Source organism: Topomyia yanbarensis, unplaced genomic scaffold, assembly GCF_030247195.1.
Source record: "Topomyia yanbarensis strain Yona2022 unplaced genomic scaffold, ASM3024719v1 HiC_scaffold_5, whole genome shotgun sequence".
Classification (NCBI taxonomy): domain Eukaryota; kingdom Metazoa; phylum Arthropoda; class Insecta; order Diptera; family Culicidae; genus Topomyia; species Topomyia yanbarensis.
In genome coordinates, this window is record NW_026683713.1 from 889,767 (window position 1) to 915,255 (window position 25,489).

Genomic DNA, 25,489 nt, shown 5'->3' on the forward strand with positions numbered 1-25,489 from the left:
CGGCTAGTTACAAGGGACTCCTTTCTCAACCCCACAGTCTCAGTACGCTAATTACCTGCTCTCGCATCCGGTATCTCATTATCAGCCTCATGATGATCGTCCTCGTTCGCCTCGCGGGTGTACTTGGTGTAATCGACCCGGTTCTTGACGAACATCAGCCGATTGCTGACGTTGAAATCGCCAACGTCCAGCGACTCGCCCAAGAAACTGTATACATTCTTCTGGATGCATGCAAATGTCGGCTTTCGGAGACACTCGGCAATCAGCGCATCCCAGAGGCGGTTTCCGGTAGAAAACAGCGGCTTTCTCCGTGGTACTACGCCCACCTTCACCGGCAGCTGCGTCGTGCTGGACTGGTTGCCGATATCAGCACCTAAACTGTCACTATCACTGCTAATCATCGTCTGATTATGGTAGCCATCATCGCCCCGGTCGCTTTCGGTTGCACTTTCTTCGGTGACAGTCGTCGCATCGGACGCGGTGGTGCTAGCTGGACTGTTGGCCAGCGTGAAATTTATCACTAGGCCGAAACACACTATCACTACCAGTGGCCGCAGCCAAGAAGAAACGCCTGCCCTACTGACCATCTTTCTTCGCGGCCCGTCGTCGTTTTTGTCGCCGACCAGTTGCTGATGATCTACGATCGAGTTTCTTACCAAGATCAGCTGCTGCAGCTGATTGCGAATTTTTTTTCCGTCCCGCCACTACCTCAATGTTTTTTTTCTGCACACTTCTTGCCCGGCCGGAAGCTATGCAGAACGCACTTTCTTTGATTAATTTCACTCTCACTTGTGTCGCTGATTGGTCACTTTTGCATCACACACACACTAGGTATCCATCTAGCGGGGTAGGCTAATTAAATAATTTGTTTGAAAGCTGCAAAATATATTTGAACTCCGCTTTGGTGCGACCGATGATGATGATGATGCTGGCGGCTACTGTTGCTGACTACTTTTACTGATGGTGCTCCGTTGTTCACAACGGTCTCACTACTGCAGCCGGATGGTTGGCCATCACCATGTCACTGATGAGAGAGAGAGAGTGCGTTCTGCAATGAGAGGGGAAAAATGAAATAAATAAATAAAATTTATCAGCGAGAATGTTGACGCGGTCCAGGCTTGACCAAAAAATGAAAGCACGCATCCGTTTCGGGAGTGTCCCCCTGTGCACCATCCGAATGGCGGGTAGGAACAAACGAAAAATGATTGAACGTTCCGAGTGAACGAAATTTCCTCAGATTAAGAGTTCCGGTGAATGCAAGAGCCGGTCACAAAATTTAATGAAAGTGACCATTAACAACGTTTTTGTTCGGTCATTATTTGTGTGGTGGCTGTTGGAGAACAGGTTTTAGGAGATTTTTTTGGTGATAATTGCTTGAATAAATCACATTGCCATGGAAACGTCTCATTTGTTATGAAGCATTACGTCTTTTTTTTATTCAAATTTCAAGTTCTAACGGTACCAGTTAATGCAGTTTTGGTATCGTTTGCACGTACTGTTGAGTGACGGGCGAAACTGTCTTTTGGCATAGAATAATTATTATTGTTTGAATGAAAAAGCCGCCCCTTAATTCAAATTTCATTTTTTTTTATTGTTCGTAAACAAGTCGATTTTTCGTTCTCAAGAGATGCTTTGGCGAGGCAATAGTTGAATAACAAAACCAAGTTTCAATTGTGTTTATGTTATAATACAACATCTGTAGGTAGCTCTAAAGTATCTTTAGGAGATGGCACGCACACAAGCGTAATTTTCAGCAAACAGATGACCAGTGTTGTCACAATTAAATCTTGAAGGGAGTTGAAAAATGTTTTCTATCTGTATTTTTCAATAGAAAAAATCTGTACCGGATTTTGAACCTAAACATTATCAACTTTGTTTAACAAAATTCTTCCGGTGTATCTATTTGAAGGATGTCCGAATAGTTCTTGTTTAATCGAACTAATCGATTGTTATGGAAACTAATCGATTAATTTTTAATTGATTATCACATTTAACGATTATCTGATAATCCATTAGTTAACGTCGATTGATGGTTGATTACTTTTTTTTCGAAGGCCTACAAAATATCCAAATTATGTTGCCAATTGTAACTTATAAATTCACTCCTAAAGGGTTCTGAAACACCATAAACTTACATTACATCTTACATTTACGATCATATCTTTGAAAATTTTGGACAGATCCGTCAGAAAGTTTAGATCAATCGCGGGATTACGAATCGAAAGATGTTATTCGCACTGAATTCGCTCAATAAATTCTTTTACAACTCATGTGAGGAAAGGCTTAAAACAGTAGCGGCAGCAACCGCCAGAAGAGAAGGAGAGGTTTAGGTTCACTATGGCAACCAACCAATTGTGGATCCCTAGAGGTAGTGAAATTACGTCAACGTCAAAAAATATTTGCTTGCCTATGTTTTTTAATGTATTACATGTATGAGTCCAAAATCACTCTTCTTGAAAGAAAACTGTCAATGGATGTTTTAAACATTGACATAAACTTGAAAATGACATTTCTTTACAGCATGAATTTTTCATATTTCGGACCCTCCCACACTAATTTGGACAGTGTTCCAAGCATATTTTGGACACACTGAATGTGACTGAATATATTTTGTTTATTCTACTAAACTGACCAACTGACTCGTTCTCTATGCAGTATATTTATTGCATGAAAGAATAACATATGCAGGTCAGTCATATGTTTGCCAATCAAAAATGGTACATTAATCTTTATATGGAAGGCTGACTGCATGAAGAATTTTTTTTAGTTCTATCATTTTGGGAAATATTTTTGCTACAGTTAAATTGATGCAGACTCAACAAAGCAGCATTAAATGTTAGACAATAAAGTTAACAATAATATATTTCGTGTAACAATTAATCTGTCACAGTATTATGGAGTAACATCCTCAAATGGATGGTAAATCAAGGTTCAAAGTTCGCCAGGAATCTTCTTGTAGAGTACAGTGGGGTCAAGTAGGACTTTTTTTGCGGGCGAGCTCGTGCCATTGTATTCTTGCATTGGTTTTGATAAACAAGCATTCGTTGGAAATTATTTAAAAAATAATAACACAAACAATAGATGCAATCCATTGGCGTCATTCAGGTAAGAAAATGAAGAAGTGGAATAGGATGTGGCTAATCATAAAACCGCGGAAGAAAATGTTGAAAAAACACGTTTTTCACGTTCACGCCTGACTTAGTACTTGCGAATGGCTTCTTCGGTGTCCCCGTCGTCGTTAGAGTGTGGAATTGAAGTTGTGCATTTCGGCTGACGTGATGATCACGTGAGATGATCACGTTTGTGCTTCGGAGCATTTTTTGGATTCCTTTTCCTTCTCTTTTCCTATCATATTTTTTTCGAGTATCTACTTCAACAATACTCTAAATTATTATATTGTAATCTCACGCGAAATATCTTACGCGCTTTCATTCATGACGAGAATTTTCCTTTCACATTTGCAAGTAATTTTTTGAACGGAACCTTGAATTGTTTAAAGGCTGATACGAATCGTGTGCAGCATTAATCTATCTATCAATCTATCTATAGAGTACAAGGTTCACGAGCAGCTATTCGATGATATTTTTCATTCATAAGAGATTCCTTCAATCTTGCTTCACTTCCGTGTATGCCCATCCTTCTCTCTTATAAATCCAAAGGCGCCTGTTTCACAAATATCTTGCAAGCCTGTTTAAATTCTCTTAGGTTATTTGTCCGCTTGGCGTATTCTGGTAATTCGTTGAGCAAATTGCAGCCTTTATAAAATAAGCAGTTCTGCGCACAAGATTTCTTAGCGCTCAACAATCTCAGATTGCCGGCTTGTCTGATTTCATACCGGTGCACATCTCTTCCTTACAAATATATACAAAACGCAGTACAACACACGGAAACTTAAACGACGCCGTCACTAATGCAGCTGATCCACAAGAACAGTCAAAATGTCGTTAACGATGTTCTCTACCGTATATCTAGTTCACGCAACATAAGTGACCTCTGCAATAACATAGCAAAGATAATGCCCTAAAGCTATTGTATCCCCATACCTATTTGACCCCATTCTACTCTACTGAATATAAATTTTTAATTCTTTTGTTTACGAGGTGGTGGTCTTGTTATTCTTTCGAAGCTCTGCTTTTCTTTGTTTCTCTTCCTCTGCTTTTCTTTTTTCTTCAGTTTTCGCCTTGTGGTAGTCACGTCTTCGGTGCAATGTTAAAACAGCAGAACTAAATCGATGCAATCGCAATGTTCCTGTTCGTGTGAGTGTTTCAGACGATTCTAGGAATTCTGCAAGCGCAATCTTTTTATCATTATTTAACTGTGATGTACCGATTAGATTTGTCAACATGTAGCTCGCTGAATTCAATAAATTCATGCTGCAAATGTTCTTCAACATGTATTTCAGAAATCATATTCTGGTCTTCAATAAAGTGTTCCTGAATCCATTGATTTTCGACATCCATTCGTTTGAACATATTTAAATAATTTGACCTAGAAGAGCAGGTCACCTACCTTTACGACATTTTTCACTTTTTGATTATTCTAACTCGATAAACAAATAGCTTTCAAGAGAAAAATCAAGGGGTGTCCAAAATATATTAATAGCAATTTTTTAACACATACTGTGGACACCATCTATTTAAGACTTTTTAGATAAAACATTACGAAGAAACCTTTTGGTCGTTAAATGGTGAGATAACATAGTTTTCACTAAGAGGATGAGAATAGCAAGGGGACGCCGTGTTCCGTTCGGAGTTTCAATTCAGGTGTAGAAACTTATAGCTGAGTTCGTTTCCCTGTTTTTCTTATCTCTTTAGTTCTCACAAGTCTCCTATCTCATGCCTCCACGCGAGTCTAAGTCTATTGACGACACTTAGCCCTTAGACCGGCGACGAGCGGGTGCAAACCCTAAGCTTATCTTGTTTGATAAAAGCTATGTCAGCTGACTGATATTTAAAGCCATTTTCCTGGATTTTATGACAAATTCGAAAGAGCAGCCGAAGTACTTGACGCCAAGGGACTGGACGAAGAGTGTAAGCCATCCTCTTTGATTCAATTCAAATTGCCGATATTTTTGCCTCTTGGATTGCTAAAACTTTCAGTTGATGAAAATTCGGCAAAATTGTATTGGTATTGGCACTTACGTTATAAAACAAAAAAGGAATTATTTGTTCTTATTTATTTATTTTTTAAGAACTACGAGTAACCGGCTCGGATCGAGTTTTGGGTAAAAACGCCTGTATCTCTAGGCTGAACAATCTTACGCTGCGAATAAGGAATATATTAATATACCTTTGTTTCTTATTTACACTAATCCAGCTGAACATATTTGAAAATTTAATGCAATATTGGTGGTACTATCACAGAGAACAGACATCCATGATCGAACAAATATTTTAATAAAACGTGTGTAAACATTTGAATTAATATACGATAAAACACTAGCGCCGTCAGACTTACTTATCTCAACTATCCGTCCAATCCATTCCGGAACCGGTTCAAAATCCTAAATGGATTCTGGCTCAAAGAAAACAACCGATTCCGACTCAATCGGTTGATACTGAATTCACTGAGAATTCTGAACCGGTTTCGAAATGGTTTGACTGTCAATTCAGTCGAACTCAGCTACTAAAATCCGGGCCTCCGTTAAAAAGTCGGTTTTCAGAGCAATTGCAATACCTTTCCATTGAGAAAGGCAAAACATAACGGCAGTAGCGCATCTGGTGAAGTTATCCCAACTACCTTAAAAAACGTTAGAGGTTTTTACACAAGTTTAATGCAGAAAATGGACGTCTGTTCTCTGTGGTACTATTTTTGACATAAATGTAAAATCTAATGGCGTTTTCGCTTGAACCTGAAACTGAGTCAGGTTCTAACCCCAACTGCTGTCAGTTCATACATTTTGACAGCAGTTAGGGTTAGGAACTGACTCAGTTTCGCCTCAAACAAAAACCACATAAAACATTCCGCTTGGCAACACGGAAACATCTCCTCACGCAAATCTGCTGCATAATTTTTGTAACTTGGCTTCTATAATGGAAGGTTTGATGTATTCTGATTTTCACAATTTCCTTTCTTCGACAGACGCATTCGGACCTCGAATGATGGTTTTATCCGATCCGAGTGTAACTTACTGTACCGAGAATCACGTTTGTGCTTTGCGTGTAAATAATTTATTTATGGGAAGCGGCTTGTGTGATTGAATAACAGTTGAATGCGCTTCAGGTGGAAAGATGTTGAGTAGATCTTGAATAATATTAATGGTGATGATCGTGATGATGATGATGTAACGGGAAGAACGGTCCACCCGCTTTGAAGAAGCCAGGCGCCACTACTCCGACAGGAGTCATACCGGGAATAGATCTTTGAAAGGAGTGCTCATGACATATTTATGTGACGATAATTGGTTTAATTGTGCTATATATTTTGGTAGAAAACATTTAACTAGATTGACATAAGTTTATGCGTTTGAGGGGTTGATTAGTTTCGTTTTGATGCGGTTTCAATAAATATGCAACAATGTCTAAAGGGTCTGTTCTTGAAAGTATTCATCAATTGTTTTATGTCCATGAACGCTAAAGAGATCACCGTTTTTTTTCTCTTGGAATTATATCGGAATATAAGACAGTTGGTCGAATGCCATCCAAAAATATTCAACGGTAATTAAACACCTACAAATATATAAATTAGTAACTAATACGATTAACATACCTCCATTGCGTTGCAAGTAAGTCGGAGCATAAAATTACACTGCATGCAAAAATCATGATGAAATTTTACATTCCACTAGATACTCATAACCGGAGCGTAATTAATCACTTAAAATTATACTTATTTACATGCAAAAAAACACGGCGATCTCAATTCTCCAACAGATCAGTTGGCTTTTACTTTGAAAGAGATACACTACCTATTTTATTTTACTCACTAACACATGTGCGTCATGCCATACTGCACACTTAGAGAAACAAAAATAATACTACGTAAACAAAATGATGTCGTATTTTTTGATTGATAATAGGTTTCATTTTACATGTTCAGAAATGTACGATAAAATATTGTTTATTGCTTTGAAAGTTGAATTTTTGATGTACTTCGCTATCACACATTTTTACGGTCGCTACATAAAATGATATTAAATCGACAAAACAATAACTTTCTATCAATTATATTGTGAAAATCGCGAGACTGACAGCCATGGTAACCTACCATATAAAAAGTAAGAAGAAGTTTGATTTGACATTTTTGAATTTCAAAAAGCTGTCAGGCCAAAGAAGTTGCGCTTTTGATCACACTTTTGCTTCATCACAGTAGATAGAGAACACTAGATTAGGATTGTCGCTGGTGTTCCCATTGTTTTCGTCTCGAAACATGTTTGTTTTGCTTTCGGTATATATCTGTCAAAGTATCGAAAGTCTCTCTAGTAAGTCTTTGGTCCGCATTTTTGGTACACGCAGAAAAATATGGCCCGCTCATAACCACAAACCGTTTATTTGAACTTCAAATTAGTAAAATACAGAGTTTACACCTTTTTAATTTCAGTCTCGTTTATTCTGCTGTGATTTTTATGCAATCAACATCGAAAATGTCCAAAACAAAAATTGACAGCAGAATACAAAATAGGCAAACAGAAAAATGATGTGATATCTACTATAAAACAAATTTCTATGTGGCATACTACTATAATTTCATTAGTTTCCACATGATATCTATGCGTGACAGATAATTTTTATGTGCTACTACAAATTGCAAAAAAAAATATGTGTGAAATCGATATATTCAATACAACGAATTTTCTCGGTGTAAATTTTCGACTGTTATTGTTATGAAATGAAAGAGTTTGTATATACATACATCAGCCAAGAATGGCCATTGTGTTGCTGAAAAAAAAACAAAAATGATTAGTCTCTATTGAAACGACGATAGAGGACTATTCTTTTGGTTTTTTTATTTGGCCCATTTGACAGGTATATTCCGGAATCAAAACAATGATGTTCCTACCACTGATGCCAGCGACAATCCTAATCTAGTGTTCTGTATCTACTTTCATCACACATTCATACTGTGCAGTTCGATTTGGTGTGCAAAAATAGGGTGATGATCCAATTTTCGCCATGTTTCTATTATCACCCTACCCATTAGAAACCGTTGCTAAGAGCAGTGTCTGCCATCTTTGTTCAGCGCATTCAGTCAAATGGTAGCGCAACAATAGGGACACTCGATTTGAGTTTTCGTTGCGCTCAAACACGAGAATTTCACTGTTTTCAGCGCACTTGTGTTATTACATTTGTTACGCAACATGCGAACGCGCCTCCGTTATCAATTTACCCTCAACGAGGTCAGCCGCCCCAGCTGCAAGCGGGACAGCGGGTAACTGACAAGTCAGTGGTAAACAAACAAAAAAAAACCTGTTTTAATCCACCTAGCGGTGCAATTGTGCCTTTCTCATTTCTCTAAACTATGGCACGGAGGCTTTTTATGTTCAACATAATCGTGGAAATGTCCATTACATTCTTAGTACACTTTGCACTTATACACAATGGCATGCCAGCCACGAACTTGATGAGCTACGTGTCGACGGTGAAACACTTGAAACAAAAAAATATCATACTCCATTAGCCTAATCAGCATTAGATCAATGTTATCTGCTTGCTAACTCATTTTGTCATGCGGGGCTGGGTATGTGAAGAGGGCGAAAGTCCCATGAACGAACGACTCCCCAGCTTAAATTGGTATGCTTTGTGATATAGTGGTGGTTTAAAGATGATGGGGTTGAAAGGGAGGAGTATGAGGGCTGGATGGGGTGGTGGTCTGAGGGGTGATTTAAGGAGATTTTTAAAGGAGGGGCGCGAACAGTAGATGGGGGGTGTAACCCCTCTCCGAAAAACCATCAACTACGCCCCTGTTAAAATCCAGAAACCCTAAACGAGTCGAAAAAAAAATTTAGGCCGGGATTAGGTTGACGTTTTTCAGAGTGATTGCATAACCTTTCTATATGAGAAAGGCAAAAATGTGCCAAAATCCAAAAAAGTGAATCGTAGTCAAATTTTTTTTTCGAGTTTGCATCAAATCTCGACGTTTCATGCACCTTGAACACATTTAGCATCAAAAATAAAAATTCTATTTTTAATTTTTCCTATAGTTTATATGAGAAATTTCTGTGTGACCGCACTCTGAAACCCGTAATTCCGGAACCAGAATTCCGATCGATCCAAAATTCAATAGCAGCCGATGGGAAGGTTGCACCTTTCATTTGAGACTAAGTTTGGGCAAATCGGTCCAGCCATCTCTGAGAAAAATGAGTGACATTATTTGACACATACGCACATACATACACACACACACACATACACACACACATACATACATACACACACACATACAGACTTTTTCCGATCTCGACGAACTGAGTAGAATGGGATATGACACTCGGCCCTCCGGGCCGGGATTAGGTCGACGTTTTTCAGAGTGATTGCATAACCTTTCTATATGAGAAAGGCAAAAAGGATAGCGACGACGAAGAAAGATATCGAGATTAAAAAAAGTGGTTTGAGATAGTCATTAAAGCGAAATTAAATTGAAACTCTAATAGCTAGAAGTACGGTTTAGGATTGTTTTAAGGTTGCTTATATATAGTAGTACGGAGTGGATTAACAGCTAAAAGTACGGTGCTGAATTCTTATAATTAATAGTACGGTTGAGTTTATTAAAGGCTAGAGGTAAAATGTGCTATAAAGATAAAAAAGCAATGAATTTAACCTAAAATTTATCACAGGACTGTTACAGCTAGTTCGTGCTATTGAAGCATCGCAGGTAACCGAGCTCATGATAAGGTAAAGCAAATATTTATAAAACTTAAACCTAAATAACAATAAAATATGTAGGGTTAGACGACCGTACGAGACCATTTCCCGGAAGTGACGGAAATAAGTGAAAATACTAAACGTAAGTAAAATGAAGCAATCGATGAAGTTATATATAGATATATCGTGTCTAATCGGCAGGGAAAATTTAACGGACTCTAAATAAATTGAATTATCGTTTTTGCGTTGAGTTTGTTCAAATTTACGGAATTTGATTTACGTATTGTTGCCATTCGGGAACAAATTAAATTTTCCGTTTAACTTTCGGGGATGTCAAGCGGTAGCGTAGCGAGTGCGGGCAAACGTACCCAGGGAAAAAGCGATTCTCCTGGCGATGAGGGAGCCGGATGTGGTACGTGTCGACGACTCGATTATAGCCGAATGGTGCAGTGCGACGATTGTGATGTGTGGTTTCACTACGAGTGCGTTAACGTGGAGGACAGTATTCGGGACCGAGACTGGAGTTGTAATGGGTGTATAAGGAAATCGTTGGAGCAGGAAAGGCGTGGTTTGCGTGAACAGTTGGAGCATCTTGAACGGGAGCAGAAGCAATGGCAACAGAAGCAACAAAAACACCTGGAGCAGGCTGAAGAACATCAGAGACGGCTTGAGCAGCAGCAAAAGCAAAATCAGTTTAATCAGTCGCAGAAGGGAAAGTTGCAGTTGCAACAAGGTTCGCTGTCGGGAGTTGTTACAACACGATCTAAGGCATTCCATAGTGATTTTCAGGGCGCAATTCCGAAGCAGCCAAGGCAGAAAGATGAAGTCTCGGAAAACATAGCGGATCGGCAATATAGCATAGAACGATCAGCGAACTCTAATGCTAACTGCACCACGTCAACCAGAACAAGTAGCAAAGCGACCTCGAATGTGTCAAAACGGTCAGCAAAACTCCGCGACCTACAATTGAAAGCTCTAGAAGCACGACAAGCGCTGGAGAAAAAGCAGCTAGAGGAGCGTTTAGCTCTAGATCTAGAAATGCTGGAGATGAGCGACTCGGAATCGGCAACAAACGAGACCTGCGCCAAGATCGAAGATTGGCTAAACAACACGGAGAATATAGGAAAAGAAGTGTTTAAACCTTTTGATGAAACGCCCCTTCCGGTATACGATGAGCTTCTACGAAAATCAGTAGTAGTGTCGACTCGGGAAAGTCTTCCCAGTAACTATGTCCCAGTAGTGGTCTCTGGTCTGCAGACGTCTTTTGGTAATTCTGTTCCGCCTGAGTTTCATAACAATTATGCCTCCGGTGTTGGTGATATCGATCGTCCTTTACCAGGTGTGACTGTAACGAGAACTGTGCCTGGTTATCAACCATTGTTTACCAGCCACCCAGCAGCAGTACCGCCGAGTCTACCACCTTTTCAAACGTACTCAGCTGTGTCTCAGCAATCAATTATGACGGCCACACATCCAACAACGTGCTATTCGCGTCCTACAGCCAGCTATCCGCATCCGGTAGTTCCCAGTTTCCAATACCCTGTTCCAACCTATCAAGGTACCGTGCTGCCACCGGTGGTAACATCTACACCACGTCAGAACGTGACATTTAATCATCAGCAATTAAACGGTGACGACGTGCCTCTGAATAATGGTCATCTAGCGGCGAGACAGACAGTGAAAGATTTACCAAAGTTCGGAGGAGATCCTGAAGACTGGCCACGGTTCATCGCAGCCTACGAGAGAACGTGCAGGATGTGTGGTTTTCGAAATGACGAACTGCTTGATCGACTGGAGAGGAGTCTATACGACAAAGCCCTGAACGCGGTTAAAAGTCTGCTTTTACATCCGGACAACGTTCCGGTGATCATAAGCCGATTGAAAACCCTTTTTGGAAATCCGGAGTCCATAGTGGAAACGATGGTGCATAGAGTCAGGATGATGCCACCACCAAAGGCTGACAAAATGGAAACGATTGTCGATTTTGGTGTTGCCGTGCAAAACTTGTGCGCTACAATACAGGTGTGCCGAATGGATGAGCGGTTCTACAACGTTGCTTTGCTGCAAGAGCTTGTGGACAGCTTACCGTCAACCTTGAAAATGAATTGGGCATTCTATCGGAAACAGAGTGGAGCATGTACATTGCTGGATTTTAACGAATGGCTCGGACAAATGGTGGAGGCTTTAAGTCAAGTGATCAGACCGCACGTGTGGACTAAATCGAACAAACTCGAGAAGAGAGGCCGAAACGAAGAAGCGCATATCCACCTGCACTCTGCAACCCTGCCTAGAGAAGAAAACCGCACAGCGTGTTTGGCATGCTCGAAAGAGTGCGAAGATCTCAACAAATGTAGTAGTTTTCTCAACATGACGCCAAGTGCACGATGGACGCTGATCAATCAAAAGAAGATTTGTCGAAAATGTTTGACCAAGCACTTTAAAACTTGTGACAGGAAAATCCCTTGTGATCAAAATGGATGTAGCTACCTTCATCACCCGTTGTTGCACGACGACAGCAAACACGCGAGACAGCTGCCAAACAGTTCATTGCAAAACACCTCTTGTAACACTCATCACTGTTCGCTTGGGGGAGTACTGTTGAAGTACATTAGAATCACGGTACATGGAAAGGAGAAGTCCATTACCACCTACGCCTTCCTTGACTCAGGATCGACCTCCACTCTGATGGAACATAGTCTGTGGGAGGAGTTGAATCTTAACGGCGAGAAAACTCCGTTGTGTATGTCTTGGACTGGTGGTCAAGGCAGATACGAAGAAGAATCGGTTAAATTTGCAGTTGACATCGCGGGTTCCCAAACTCCCACTCAACGCTTTCATCTGTCGAAGGTACACACAGTACGAAGCTTAGATCTTCCTTCTCAATCGATAGCGATTTCGGATCTGGTGAAACATTACGGACATCTCTCCGGTCTTCCTATCGCATCTTATGCTGAAGTTAAACCGCGAATCCTGTTGGGTGTAGACAACACTAGGTTGGAGTATCCACTCGACTCAAGAGAAGGGAGTGAAAATCAGCCTACCGCCGTATTGACTCGACTAGGTTGGCTAGTTTACGGTCCGTGCTCAGTAGTAAAACCATCAACGTCCAGCAGCGATAGTACGTACAGCTATCACATCTGCCAGTGCGATGCGTTGAACTCTACTGTTAAGAACTATTTCTCCCTGGATAGCCTCGGAGTTCAGCTTACTGGGAAGTCGCTGATGTCAAAAGATGATGAACGGGCGATGACGTTACTGCAGTCGAACACGAAGCAACTAGGAAGAAAATTCGAGACCGGTTTACTGTGGCGGTATGATGACATCCAGCTGCCGGACAGTAAACCTATGGCTTTGAAGCATCATGAGTGTTTGGCCAAGCGCTTGGTACGGGAACCAGAATTGGCAGGAGTTCTCCAGGAGAAGATAGCGGACTACAAAGCGAAAGGATATATTCGAAAACTTTCGAAGCAAGAAGAAGCAATGCATAAGGGACGCTCGTGGTACCTGCCGATCTTTCCAGTTGTAAATCTCAATAAACCAGGAAAGCTTCGCATGGTTTGGGACACAGCAGCCAAGGTAGGCCGCGTTTCACTAAATTCGTTTCTGTTGAAAGGACCTGATCAAGTTACGCCTCTTCCAAACGTTCTACAGCGGTTTCGTGAGTATCGTATAGCGGTCTCAGGGGATATTCGCGAGATGTTCCATCAAGTGCAGATCAACAACGAAGATCAGCATTGCCAAAGGTTTCTGTGGAATGATGGAATCCTCAGCGATACCCCAACGGTTTATATCATGCAGGTGATGACGTTCGGTGCGAGTTGTTCTCCCAGCAGCGCACAGTACGTCAAGAATCTAAACGCAGGTCGATTTAAGAACCAGTTTCCAGAAGCAGTGGAGGCGATCTGTAACGGAACTTACGTCGACGATATGCTTTATAGCGTCGAATCGGAAGAAGAGGCGGTGAAACTGGCGCAGGATGTACGGTTCATACACGCTGAAGGAGGGTTTGAAATCCGGGGATGGTTGTCGAATTCGAAAAAAGTTATTGATGTCATGGGTGATCACAGTTCTTCTCAAAAGGATTTGAACAAGCCTGGGGAGCTAGCAACCGAGAAAGTTCTGGGCATGTGGTGGGATACTGTCAGTGATACGTTCACATTCAAAATTCCGCAACGATGCAAGCACGAGCTGTTATCTGGACAGGAAGCCCCAACCAAACGGGAGGTGCTGCGAATCCTCATGTCAGTCTACGATCCGATCGGGCTTCTCGCAAACGTGTTGATGTTCTTGAAAGTCCTACTTCAAGATATTTGGCGTTCTAATGTTGGCTGGGACGAACCAATAGCAGATCAGCAACTCGAGAAGTGGAGAACATGGCTCAGTGTGTTACACAACGTCGAAACAGTTTCCGTTCCTCGGTGTTATCGAACGATGACAACGTCGTCAGCCAAATCCAATGAAATCCAACTGCATGTATTCGTCGATGCAAGCGAAAACGGATACGCAGCAGTCGCCTACTTTCGGTACGAAGAGGGCAACACGATAGAGTGTGCCTTCGTCACTGCCAAAACTCGTGTAGCGCCACTAAAGTACGTTTCGATTCCCCGACTGGAGCTTCAAGCAGCAGTGATTGGAACACGCCTGGCGAAGGCGATAGGAGAAACGCATCGAATAGCAGTACAAAAACGGTTTTTTTGGACTGATTCGAGAGATGTTCTTTGTTGGCTGCGTTCGGATCACAGGAAATACAGCAAGTACGTCGGCGCCAGAGTTGGCGAAATTTTGGAAAACAGTGAACTTTCGGAATGGTTCTGGGTTCCGACAAAAATGAATGTCGCAGATGAAGGCACGAAGTGGCAAAGAATTCCTGATATTTCGCCATCAAGCCGATGGTTTAACGGGCCTTTCTTCATGTGGCAGCAGCGAAGTTCGTGGCCACCTCAGCCGATGAATCACGGAACTACCACAACAGAAATCAACCATTCGGTAAACCTTCATGCTGTTCGAGTTCCAGTCATTAACTTTGCTAAATATTCGAGCTGGCGAAAGCTTGTCCGAGTTGTTGCTTATATGCGCCGGTTTTACAGCAATATTCGGGCTAGAATACATCAGAGTACACCCACGATCGGAATCCTCAAACACAGGGAGTTATCTGAAGCCGAAAACTTGATCTATATACAAGCACAGCTAGATGAGTTTAGTAAAGAAATGTCCTTGCTATTGCGTTCCAAGGATGTGGACGAAAGAAAGGTAGCTCGTATTCCCAAGCACAGTTCGATCTACACATGCTCACCGTTCCTAGACGATAATGGGGTACTTCGCATGCTTGGAAGGGCGGCTGGTTGCCAATTCATACAGCCAGGCTCCGCTCATCCTATACTGCTACCGAATAAACACCCGATTACCACACTTATCGTACGTTTCTTTCATGAGCGCTACCATCACCTGAACCATGAAACAGCAGTTAACGAATTGTGCCAGAAGTACCGAATCCCGAAGTTGCGAAGAGTCTGCTACAAGGTACGGCAAGAATGTCAGACCTGTATGAATGCTAGGGCTCGTCCGCGACCGCCCGTTATGGCTGACCTTCCGCTGGCAAGGCTTGCAGCATATTCTCGACCATTTTCCTATGCTGGTGTCGACTACTTTGGCCCGATGCAGGTAGTCGTTGGTAGACGCGTTGAGAAGAGATGGGGTGTACTCATCACGTGCCTAGTAGTCCGTGCCGTCCATATAGAGATCGCCCACACGCTTAATAGCAGTTCCTGTATCATGGCGTTGCGGAACTTCATGGCCAGGCGTGGAACGCCTTTAGAACTATTCAGTGATCGTGGAACTAATTTCGTTGGAGCAAATCGTGAACTGACCGAAGCAATTCGCTCTCTAGATCAGGAGAAGCTCATGCAAGAGCTCGAAACCCCAGATACCAAGTGGACGTTCTTGCCACCGAGTAGCCCACACATGGGTGGAAGTTGGGAAAGATTGGTGCAGTCTGTTAAGAAAGTACTGAATAATATGAAGCTTCCAAGATGGCCAACCGACGAAGTTCTCAGGAACAGCCTCATGGAGGTGGAGAATATCCTAAATTCGCGACCCTTAACTTACGTACCCATCGAGGATGTCGAACATGAAGCCATCACACCCAACCACTTTTTGTTAGGTTCATCCAGTGGTTCCAAACCATTACTACCCTACGACGAAAGCCTCGCTACGCTATCGAACTCTTGGAAAACATCACAAACTCACGCGAATTTGTTCTGGAAGAGATGGTTACGAGAGTATTTGCCGTCGATAAATCGCCGCACAAAATGGCATTACCCAGCTAAACCAATCCAGATTGGTGATGTTGTCGTCATTGTCGATCCAGATCTGCCAAGAAACACGTGGCCCAAAGGACGTGTTGTGGACGTCAAGCTGAAGGATGGACAAGTTCGTAGTGCAACAGTGAGGACAACAGCGAACATTTTCGAACGCCCAGCAGTCAAGCTGGCGGTTCTAGACGTCGGCGCAACAGCGAATACACAGGAACCCGGAGCCTGTGTACTGGGGGGGAGTGTTACGCAACATGCGAACGCGCCTCCGTTATCAATTTACCCTCAACGAGGTCAGCCGCCCCAGCTGCAAGCGGGACAGCGGGTAACTGACAAGTCAGTGGTAAACAAACAAAAAAAAAGGATAGCGACGACGAAGAAAGATATCGAGATTAAAAAAAGTGGTTTGAGATAGTCATTAAAGCGAAATTAAATTGAAACTCTAATAGCTAGAAGTACGGTTTAGGATTGTTTTAAGGTTGCTTATATATAGTAGTACGGAGTGGATTAACAGCTAAAAGTACGGTGCTGAATTCTTATAATTAATAGTACGGTTGAGTTTATTAAAGGCTAGAGGTAAAATGTGCTATAAAGATAAAAAAGCAATGAATTTAACCTAAAATTTATCACAGGACTGTTACAGCTAGTTCGTGCTATTGAAGCATCGCAGGTAACCGAGCTCATGATAAGGTAAAGCAAATATTTATAAAACTTAAACCTAAATAACAATAAAATATGTAGGGTTAGACGACCGTACGAGACCATTTCCCGGAAGTGACGGAAATAAGTGAAAATACTAAACGTAAGTAAAATGAAGCAATCGATGAAGTTATATATAGATATATCGTGTCTAATCGGCAGGGAAAATTTAACGGACTCTAAATAAATTGAATTATCGTTTTTGCGTTGAGTTTGTTCAAATTTACGGAATTTGATTTACGTATTGTTGCCATTCGGGAACAAATTAAATTTTCCGTTTAACTTTCGGGGATGTCAAGCGGTAGCGTAGCGAGTGCGGGCAAACGTACCCAGGGAAAAAGCGATTCTCCTGGCGATGAGGGAGCCGGATGTGGTACGTGTCGACGACTCGATTATAGCCGAATGGTGCAGTGCGACGATTGTGATGTGTGGTTTCACTACGAGTGCGTTAACGTGGAGGACAGTATTCGGGACCGAGACTGGAGTTGTAATGGGTGTATAAGGAAATCGTTGGAGCAGGAAAGGCGTGGTTTGCGTGAACAGTTGGAGCATCTTGAACGGGAGCAGAAGCAATGGCAACAGAAGCAACAAAAACACCTGGAGCAGGCTGAAGAACATCAGAGACGGCTTGAGCAGCAGCAAAAGCAAAATCAGTTTAATCAGTCGCAGAAGGGAAAGTTGCAGTTGCAACAAGGTTCGCTGTCGGGAGTTGTTACAACACGATCTAAGGCATTCCATAGTGATTTTCAGGGGGCAATTCCGAAGCAGCCAAGGCAGAAAGATGAAGTCTCGGAAAACATAGCGGATCGGCAATATAGCATAGAACGATCAGCGAACTCTAATGCTAACTGCACCACGTCAACCAGAACAAGTAGCAAAGCGACCTCGAATGTGTCAAAACGGTCAGCAAAACTCCGCGACCTACAATTGAAAGCTCTAGAAGCACGACAAGCGCTGGAGAAAAAGCAGCTAGAGGAGCGTTTAGCTCTAGATCTAGAAATGCTGGAGATGAGCGACTCGGAATCGGCAACAAACGAGACCTGCGCCAAGATCGAAGATTGGCTAAACAACACGGAGAATATAGGAAAAGAAGTGTTTAAACCTTTTGATGAAACGCCCCTTCCGGTATACGATGAGCTTCTACGAAAATCAGTAGTAGTGTCGACTCGGGAAAGTCTTCCCAGTAACTATGTCCCAGTAGTGGTCTCTGGTCTGCAGACGTCTTTTGGTAATTCTGTTCCGCCTGAGTTTCATAACAATTATGCCTCCGGTGTTGGTGATATCGATCGTCCTTTACCAGGTGTGACTGTAACGAGAACTGTGCCTGGTTATCAACCATTGTTTACCAGCCACCCAGCAGCAGTACCGCCGAGTCTACCACCTTTTCAAACGTACTCAGCTGTGTCTCAGCAATCAATTATGACGGCCACACATCCAACAACGTGCTATTCGCGTCCTACAGCCAGCTATCCGCATCCGGTAGTTCCCAGTTTCCAATACCCTGTTCCAACCTATCAAGGTACCGTGCTGCCACCGGTGGTAACATCTACACCACGTCAGAACGTGACATTTAATCATCAGCAATTAAACGGTGACGACGTGCCTCTGAATAATGGTCATCTAGCGGCGAGACAGACAGTGAAAGATTTACCAAAGTTCGGAGGAGATCCTGAAGACTGGCCACGGTTCATCGCAGCCTACGAGAGAACGTGCAGGATGTGTGGTTTTCGAAATGACGAACTGCTTGATCGACTGGAGAGGAGTCTATACGACAAAGCCCTGAACGCGGTTAAAAGTCTGCTTTTACATCCGGACAACGTTCCGGTGATCATAAGCCGATTGAAAACCCTTTTTGGAAATCCGGAGTCCATAGTGGAAACGATGGTGCATAGAGTCAGGATGATGCCACCACCAAAGGCTGACAAAATGGAAACGATTGTCGATTTTGGTGTTGCCGTGCAAAACTTGTGCGCTACAATACAGGTGTGCCGAATGGATGAGCGGTTCTACAACGTTGCTTTGCTGCAAGAGCTTGTGGACAGCTTACCGTCAACCTTGAAAATGAATTGGGCATTCTATCGGAAACAGAGTGGAGCATGTACATTGCTGGATTTTAACGAATGGCTCGGACAAATGGTGGAGGCTTTAAGTCAAGTGATCAGACCGCACGTGTGGACTAAATCGAACAAACTCGAGAAGAGAGGCCGAAACGAAGAAGCGCATATCCACCTGCACTCTGCAACCCTGCCTAGAGAAGAAAACCGCACAGCGTGTTTGGCATGCTCGAAAGAGTGCGAAGATCTCAACAAATGTAGTAGTTTTCTCAACATGACGCCAAGTGCACGATGGACGCTGATCAATCAAAAGAAGATTTGTCGAAAATGTTTGACCAAGCACTTTAAAACTTGTGACAGGAAAATCCCTTGTGATCAAAATGGATGTAGCTACCTTCATCACCCGTTGTTGCACGACGACAGCAAACACGCGAGACAGCTGCCAAACAGTTCATTGCAAAACACCTCTTGTAACACTCATCACTGTTCGCTTGGGGGAGTACTGTTGAAGTACATTAGAATCACGGTACATGGAAAGGAGAAGTCCATTACCACCTACGCCTTCCTTGACTCAGGATCGACCTCCACTCTGATGGAACATAGTCTGTGGGAGGAGTTGAATCTTAACGGCGAGAAAACTCCGTTGTGTATGTCTTGGACTGGTGGTCAAGGCAGATACGAAGAAGAATCGGTTAAATTTGCAGTTGACATCGCGGGTTCCCAAACTCCCACTCAACGCTTTCATCTGTCGAAGGTACACACAGTACGAAGCTTAGATCTTCCTTCTCAATCGATAGCGATTTCGGATCTGGTGAAACATTACGGACATCTCTCCGGTCTTCCTATCGCATCTTATGCTGAAGTTAAACCGCGAATCCTGTTGGGTGTAGACAACACTAGGTTGGAGTATCCACTCGACTCAAGAGAAGGGAGTGAAAATCAGCCTACCGCCGTATTGACTCGACTAGGTTGGCTAGTTTACGGTCCGTGCTCAGTAGTAAAACCATCAACGTCCAGCAGCGATAGTACGTACAGCTATCACATCTGCCAGTGCGATGCGTTGAACTCTACTGTTAAGAACTATTTCTCCCTGGATAGCCTCGGAGTTCAGCTTACTGGGAAGTCGCTGATGTCAAAAGATGATGAACGGGCGATGACGTTACTGCAGTCGAACACGAAGCAACTAGGAAGAAAATTCGAGACCGGTTTACTGTGGCGGTATGATGACATCCAGCTACCGGACAGTAAACCTATGGCTTTGAAGCATCATGAGTGTTTGGCCAAGCGCTTGGTACGGGAACCAGAATTGGCAGGAGTTCTCCAGGAGAAGATAGCGGACTACAAAGCGAAAGGATATATTCGAAAACTTTCGAAGCAAGAAGAAGCAATGCATAAGGGACGCTCGTGGTACCTGCCGATCTTTCCAGTTGTAAATCTCAATAAACCAGGAAAGCTTCGCATGGTTTGGGACACAGCAGCCAAGGTAGGCCGCGTTTCACTAAATTCGTTTCTGTTGAAAGGACCTGATCAAGTTACGCCTCTTCCAAACGTTCTACAGCGGTTTCGTGAGTATCGTATAGCGGTCTCAGGGGATATTCGCGAGATGTTCCATCAAGTGCAGATCAACAACGAAGATCAGCATTGCCAAAGGTTTCTGTGGAATGATGGAATCCTCAGCGATACCCCAACGGTTTATATCATGCAGGTGATGACGTTCGGTGCGAGTTGTTCTCCCAGCAGCGCACAGTACGTCAAGAATCTAAACGCAGGTCGATTTAAGAACCAGTTTCCAGAAGCAGTGGAGGCGATCTGTAACGGAACTTACGTCGACGATATGCTTTATAGCGTCGAATCGGAAGAAGAGGCGGTGAAACTGGCGCAGGATGTACGGTTCATACACGCTGAAGGAGGGTTTGAAATCCGGGGATGGTTGTCGAATTCGAAAAAAGTTATTGATGTCATGGGTGATCACAGTTCTTCTCAAAAGGATTTGAACAAGCCTGGGGAGCTAGCAACCGAGAAAGTTCTGGGCATGTGGTGGGATACTGTCAGTGATACGTTCACATTCAAAATTCCGCAACGATGCAAGCACGAGCTGTTATCTGGACAGGAAGCCCCAACCAAACGGGAGGTGCTGCGAATCCTCATGTCAGTCTACGATCCGATCGGGCTTCTCGCAAACGTGTTGATGTTCTTGAAAGTCCTACTTCAAGATATTTGGCGTTCTAATGTTGGCTGGGACGAACCAATAGCAGATCAGCAACTCGAGAAGTGGAGAACATGGCTCAGTGTGTTACACAACGTCGAAACAGTTTCCGTTCCTCGGTGTTATCGAACGATGACAACGTCGTCAGCCAAATCCAATGAAATCCAACTGCATGTATTCGTCGATGCAAGCGAAAACGGATACGCAGCAGTCGCCTACTTTCGGTACGAAGAGGGCAACACGATAGAGTGTGCCTTCGTCACTGCCAAAACTCGTGTAGCGCCACTAAAGTACGTTTCGATTCCCCGACTGGAGCTTCAAGCAGCAGTGATTGGAACACGCCTGGCGAAGGCGATAGGAGAAACGCATCGAATAGCAGTACAAAAACGGTTTTTTTGGACTGATTCGAGAGATGTTCTTTGTTGGCTGCGTTCGGATCACAGGAAATACAGCAAGTACGTCGGCGCCAGAGTTGGCGAAATTTTGGAAAACAGTGAACTTTCGGAATGGTTCTGGGTTCCGACAAAAATGAATGTCGCAGATGAAGGCACGAAGTGGCAAAGAATTCCTGATATTTCGCCATCAAGCCGATGGTTTAACGGGCCTTTCTTCATGTGGCAGCAGCGAAGTTCGTGGCCACCTCAGCCGATGAATCACGGAACTACCACAACAGAAATCAACCATTCGGTAAACCTTCATGCTGTTCGAGTTCCAGTCATTAACTTTGCTAAATATTCGAGCTGGCGAAAGCTTGTCCGAGTTGTTGCTTATATGCGCCGGTTTTACAGCAATATTCGGGCTAGAATACATCAGAGTACACCCACGATCGGAATCCTCAAACACAGGGAGTTATCTGAAGCCGAAAACTTGATCTATATACAAGCACAGCTAGATGAGTTTAGTAAAGAAATGTCCTTGCTATTGCGTTCCAAGGATGTGGACGAAAGAAAGGTAGCTCGTATTCCCAAGCACAGTTCGATCTACACATGCTCACCGTTCCTAGACGATAATGGGGTACTTCGCATGCTTGGAAGGGCGGCTGGTTGCCAATTCATACAGCCAGGCTCCGCTCATCCTATACTGCTACCGAATAAACACCCGATTACCACACTTATCGTACGTTTCTTTCATGAGCGCTACCATCACCTGAACCATGAAACAGCAGTTAACGAATTGTGCCAGAAGTACCGAATCCCGAAGTTGCGAAGAGTCTGCTACAAGGTACGGCAAGAATGTCAGACCTGTATGAATGCTAGGGCTCGTCCGCGACCGCCCGTTATGGCTGACCTTCCGCTGGCAAGGCTTGCAGCATATTCTCGACCATTTTCCTATGCTGGTGTCGACTACTTTGGCCCGATGCAGGTAGTCGTTGGTAGACGCGTTGAGAAGAGATGGGGTGTACTCATCACGTGCCTAGTAGTCCGTGCCGTCCATATAGAGATCGCCCACACGCTTAATAGCAGTTCCTGTATCATGGCGTTGCGGAACTTCATGGCCAGGCGTGGAACGCCTTTAGAACTATTCAGTGATCGTGGAACTAATTTCGTTGGAGCAAATCGTGAACTGACCGAAGCAATTCGCTCTCTAGATCAGGAGAAGCTCATGCAAGAGCTCGAAACCCCAGATACCAAGTGGACGTTCTTGCCACCGAGTAGCCCACACATGGGTGGAAGTTGGGAAAGATTGGTGCAGTCTGTTAAGAAAGTACTGAATAATATGAAGCTTCCAAGATGGCCAACCGACGAAGTTCTCAGGAACAGCCTCATGGAGGTGGAGAATATCCTAAATTCGCGACCCTTAACTTACGTACCCATCGAGGATGTCGAACATGAAGCCATCACACCCAACCACTTTTTGTTAGGTTCATCCAGTGGTTCCAAACCATTACTACCCTACGACGAAAGCCTCGCTACGCTATCGAACTCTTGGAAAACATCACAAACTCACGCGAATTTGTTCTGGAAGAGATGGTTACGAGAGTATTTGCCGTCGATAAATCGCCGCACAAAATGGCATTACCCAGCTAAACCAATCCAGATTGGTGATGTTGTCGTCATTGTCGATCCAGATCTGCCAAGAAACACGTGGCCCAAAGGACGTGTTGTGGACGTCAAGCTGAAGGATGGACAAGTTCGTAGTGCAACAGTGAGGACAACAGCGAACATTTTCGAACGCCCAGCAGTCAAGCTGGCGGTTCTAGACGTCGGCGCAACAGCGAATACACAGGAACCCGGAGCCTGTGTACTGGGGGGGAGTGTTACGCAACATGCGAACGTGCCTCGTTATCAATTTACCCTCAACGAGGTCAGCCGCCCCAGCTGCAAGCGGGACAGCGGGTAACTGACAAGTCAGTGGTAAACAAACAAAAAAAAAGGATAGCGACGACGAAGAAAGATATCGAGATTAAAAAAAGTGGTTTGAGATAGTCATTAAAGCGAAATTAAATTGAAACTCTAATAGCTAGAAGTACGGTTTAGGATTGTTTTAAGGTTGCTTATATATAGTAGTACGGAGTGGATTAACAGCTAAAAGTACGGTGCTGAATTCTTATAATTAATAGTACGGTTGAGTTTATTAAAGGCTAGAGGTAAAATGTGCTATAAAGATAAAAAAGCAATGAATTTAACCTAAAATTTATCACAGGACTGTTACAGCTAGTTCGTGCTATTGAAGCATCGCAGGTAACCGAGCTCATGATAAGGTAAAGCAAATATTTATAAAACTTAAACCTAAATAACAATAAAATATGTAGGGTTAGACGACCGTACGAGACCATTTCCCGGAAGTGACGGAAATAAGTGAAAATACTAAACGTAAGTAAAATGAAGCAATCGATGAAGTTATATATAGATATATCGTGTCTAATCGGCAGGGAAAATTTAACGGACTCTAAATAAATTGAATTATCGTTTTTGCGTTGAGTTTGTTCAAATTTACGGAATTTGATTTACGTATTGTTGCCATTCGGGAACAATATTGGTTCTTAATAACGAAGCAAAGCTGTTGATGACAATTATTACGCATTCCATTGATTGTAGGCCGAGAAATTAATGAATTGGTGGGACACCCTGCTTAGTATGATGAAAATAGGTACTTTACCTTATTTTACTTTCAATTTAGAACTCGGCTGATCAAACGGGGGAACTGTCAACGAAAGAACTATCACAGAGAACAAACATATAAGCAAGAACAATCTATATGTGCATTACTAGAAGTAAATTTAAAAAAATCCAAGTGTGTATACATCCAATGCAACATTCTTTTTTTTCTGAGCGCGATGATTTTGAACATTTTATATTTACATTATTATTACGACTTTTTTTGCGGCTGCTCAACCATGAAAGAAGCCAACAGCCTTTCAGGGCAACGCTCAAACCAGTCCGAGTTCCCGTTAGATCATAGCCAATATGGGTTATTTTTGTGCGAATATCTACTCCGGTGGTTTTGCCAATCGAAATTGCTGAGATCGCCATTAATTGCTAAATTGCTTGGCGCATACAGTACCGCCTAACATTTTCAATGCATTTACACAAAAAAGTTACCTCAGACTCCAAAGGCGCCACTTTGGAAGAACTGAGCGCTAGAGCAATTTATACAGGAGAAGCACTAAATTATGTCTGCCTTCGAGCAACGGCTCCTCATCAATGTATCCCACTCAACATCTGGGCGTCGCCGCCCAGTCACTGATTGCTATAGCATTTATCTAATCAATAATTCGCGTAACTCGCGCCTACACTCATCACTCACAAGAAGAGGGCATTCATTAAGCGGTACAATTTTCGTTTCTATCATCAAATAAGTACCAAATTGCCCGTTTTGTTGGTTCCTGCAATCCCCGAACCAGAACCTTACCCATAAAGATATTTAGCTCACAGAGCCCACCTATTTATTTCAGCCGAGCTTATACAGTTATCAAGTTGCTCCAGGTACCTTCCTCCCCGACCAAAACTAGAGGGGGGTCCTCTCCTCATTCGAAAGCTAAAAGCAAAAACCAGCAAGCCGATTCATGAATATTAATGACTGACTTCGTGCGTTTCTCCATCGGCTAAGCGGTTTCAATTTGATAAATGATAAATGTTGACGGATATAGTTTTGAGGTGATCGGGCGAGTGCGTTTAGTAGATCTGTTTTTTGCCTTTCTCATATAGGAAGGTTACGTAATCGTTCCGAAAGCTGAGGTTCGAAGGGCTGAGTCACTTAAACTACATGACTAAAAGCAGAAATGGACGTATCTCTTCAAGCAACTTGTAAGGATGGTGAGCCACCATCCGAAATCACACTGGAAACCAATAACTCGATTCGAACAGTCAGTGTAGGAAAGTTTGATTGCGGACCCATTGGCACGGCAAGTGTGTTTGCTCTGTGGTGGACCCGGTGGTATATCATTGATGACTGGGCGAACGAAAGTAAAACTTTCTA

General features: G+C 43.0%; 3 protein-coding genes across 3 annotated transcripts in view; 2 read left to right on the forward strand and 1 right to left on the reverse strand.

The window, feature by feature from the left end:
- Positions 1-47: 47 nt before the first annotated feature.
- LOC131695722 (uncharacterized) overlaps positions 48-25,489 on the reverse strand; it is a 137,059-nt gene continuing 111,617 nt past the window's right edge. The window contains exon 2 of the mRNA XM_058984218.1: positions 48-1,048. Coding sequence (XP_058840201.1) covers positions 48-587 — 540 coding nt within the window. The 5' untranslated portion in view covers positions 588-1,048. The remainder of the gene's footprint in view (positions 1,049-25,489) is intronic.
- On the forward strand, positions 14,102-16,931 carry LOC131695708 (uncharacterized). Its single transcript, XM_058984203.1, has 3 exons — positions 14,102-16,687; positions 16,744-16,801; positions 16,853-16,931. The coding sequence occupies exon 1, from the start codon at positions 14,232-14,234 to the stop codon at positions 16,524-16,526; it is 2,295 nt and encodes a 764-aa protein (XP_058840186.1). The 5' UTR covers positions 14,102-14,231; the 3' UTR covers positions 16,527-16,687; positions 16,744-16,801; positions 16,853-16,931.
- Positions 17,102-23,410, forward strand: LOC131695723 (uncharacterized). The gene has a single exon (XM_058984219.1). The coding sequence runs from the start codon at positions 17,102-17,104 to the stop codon at positions 23,408-23,410; it is 6,309 nt and encodes a 2,102-aa protein (XP_058840202.1).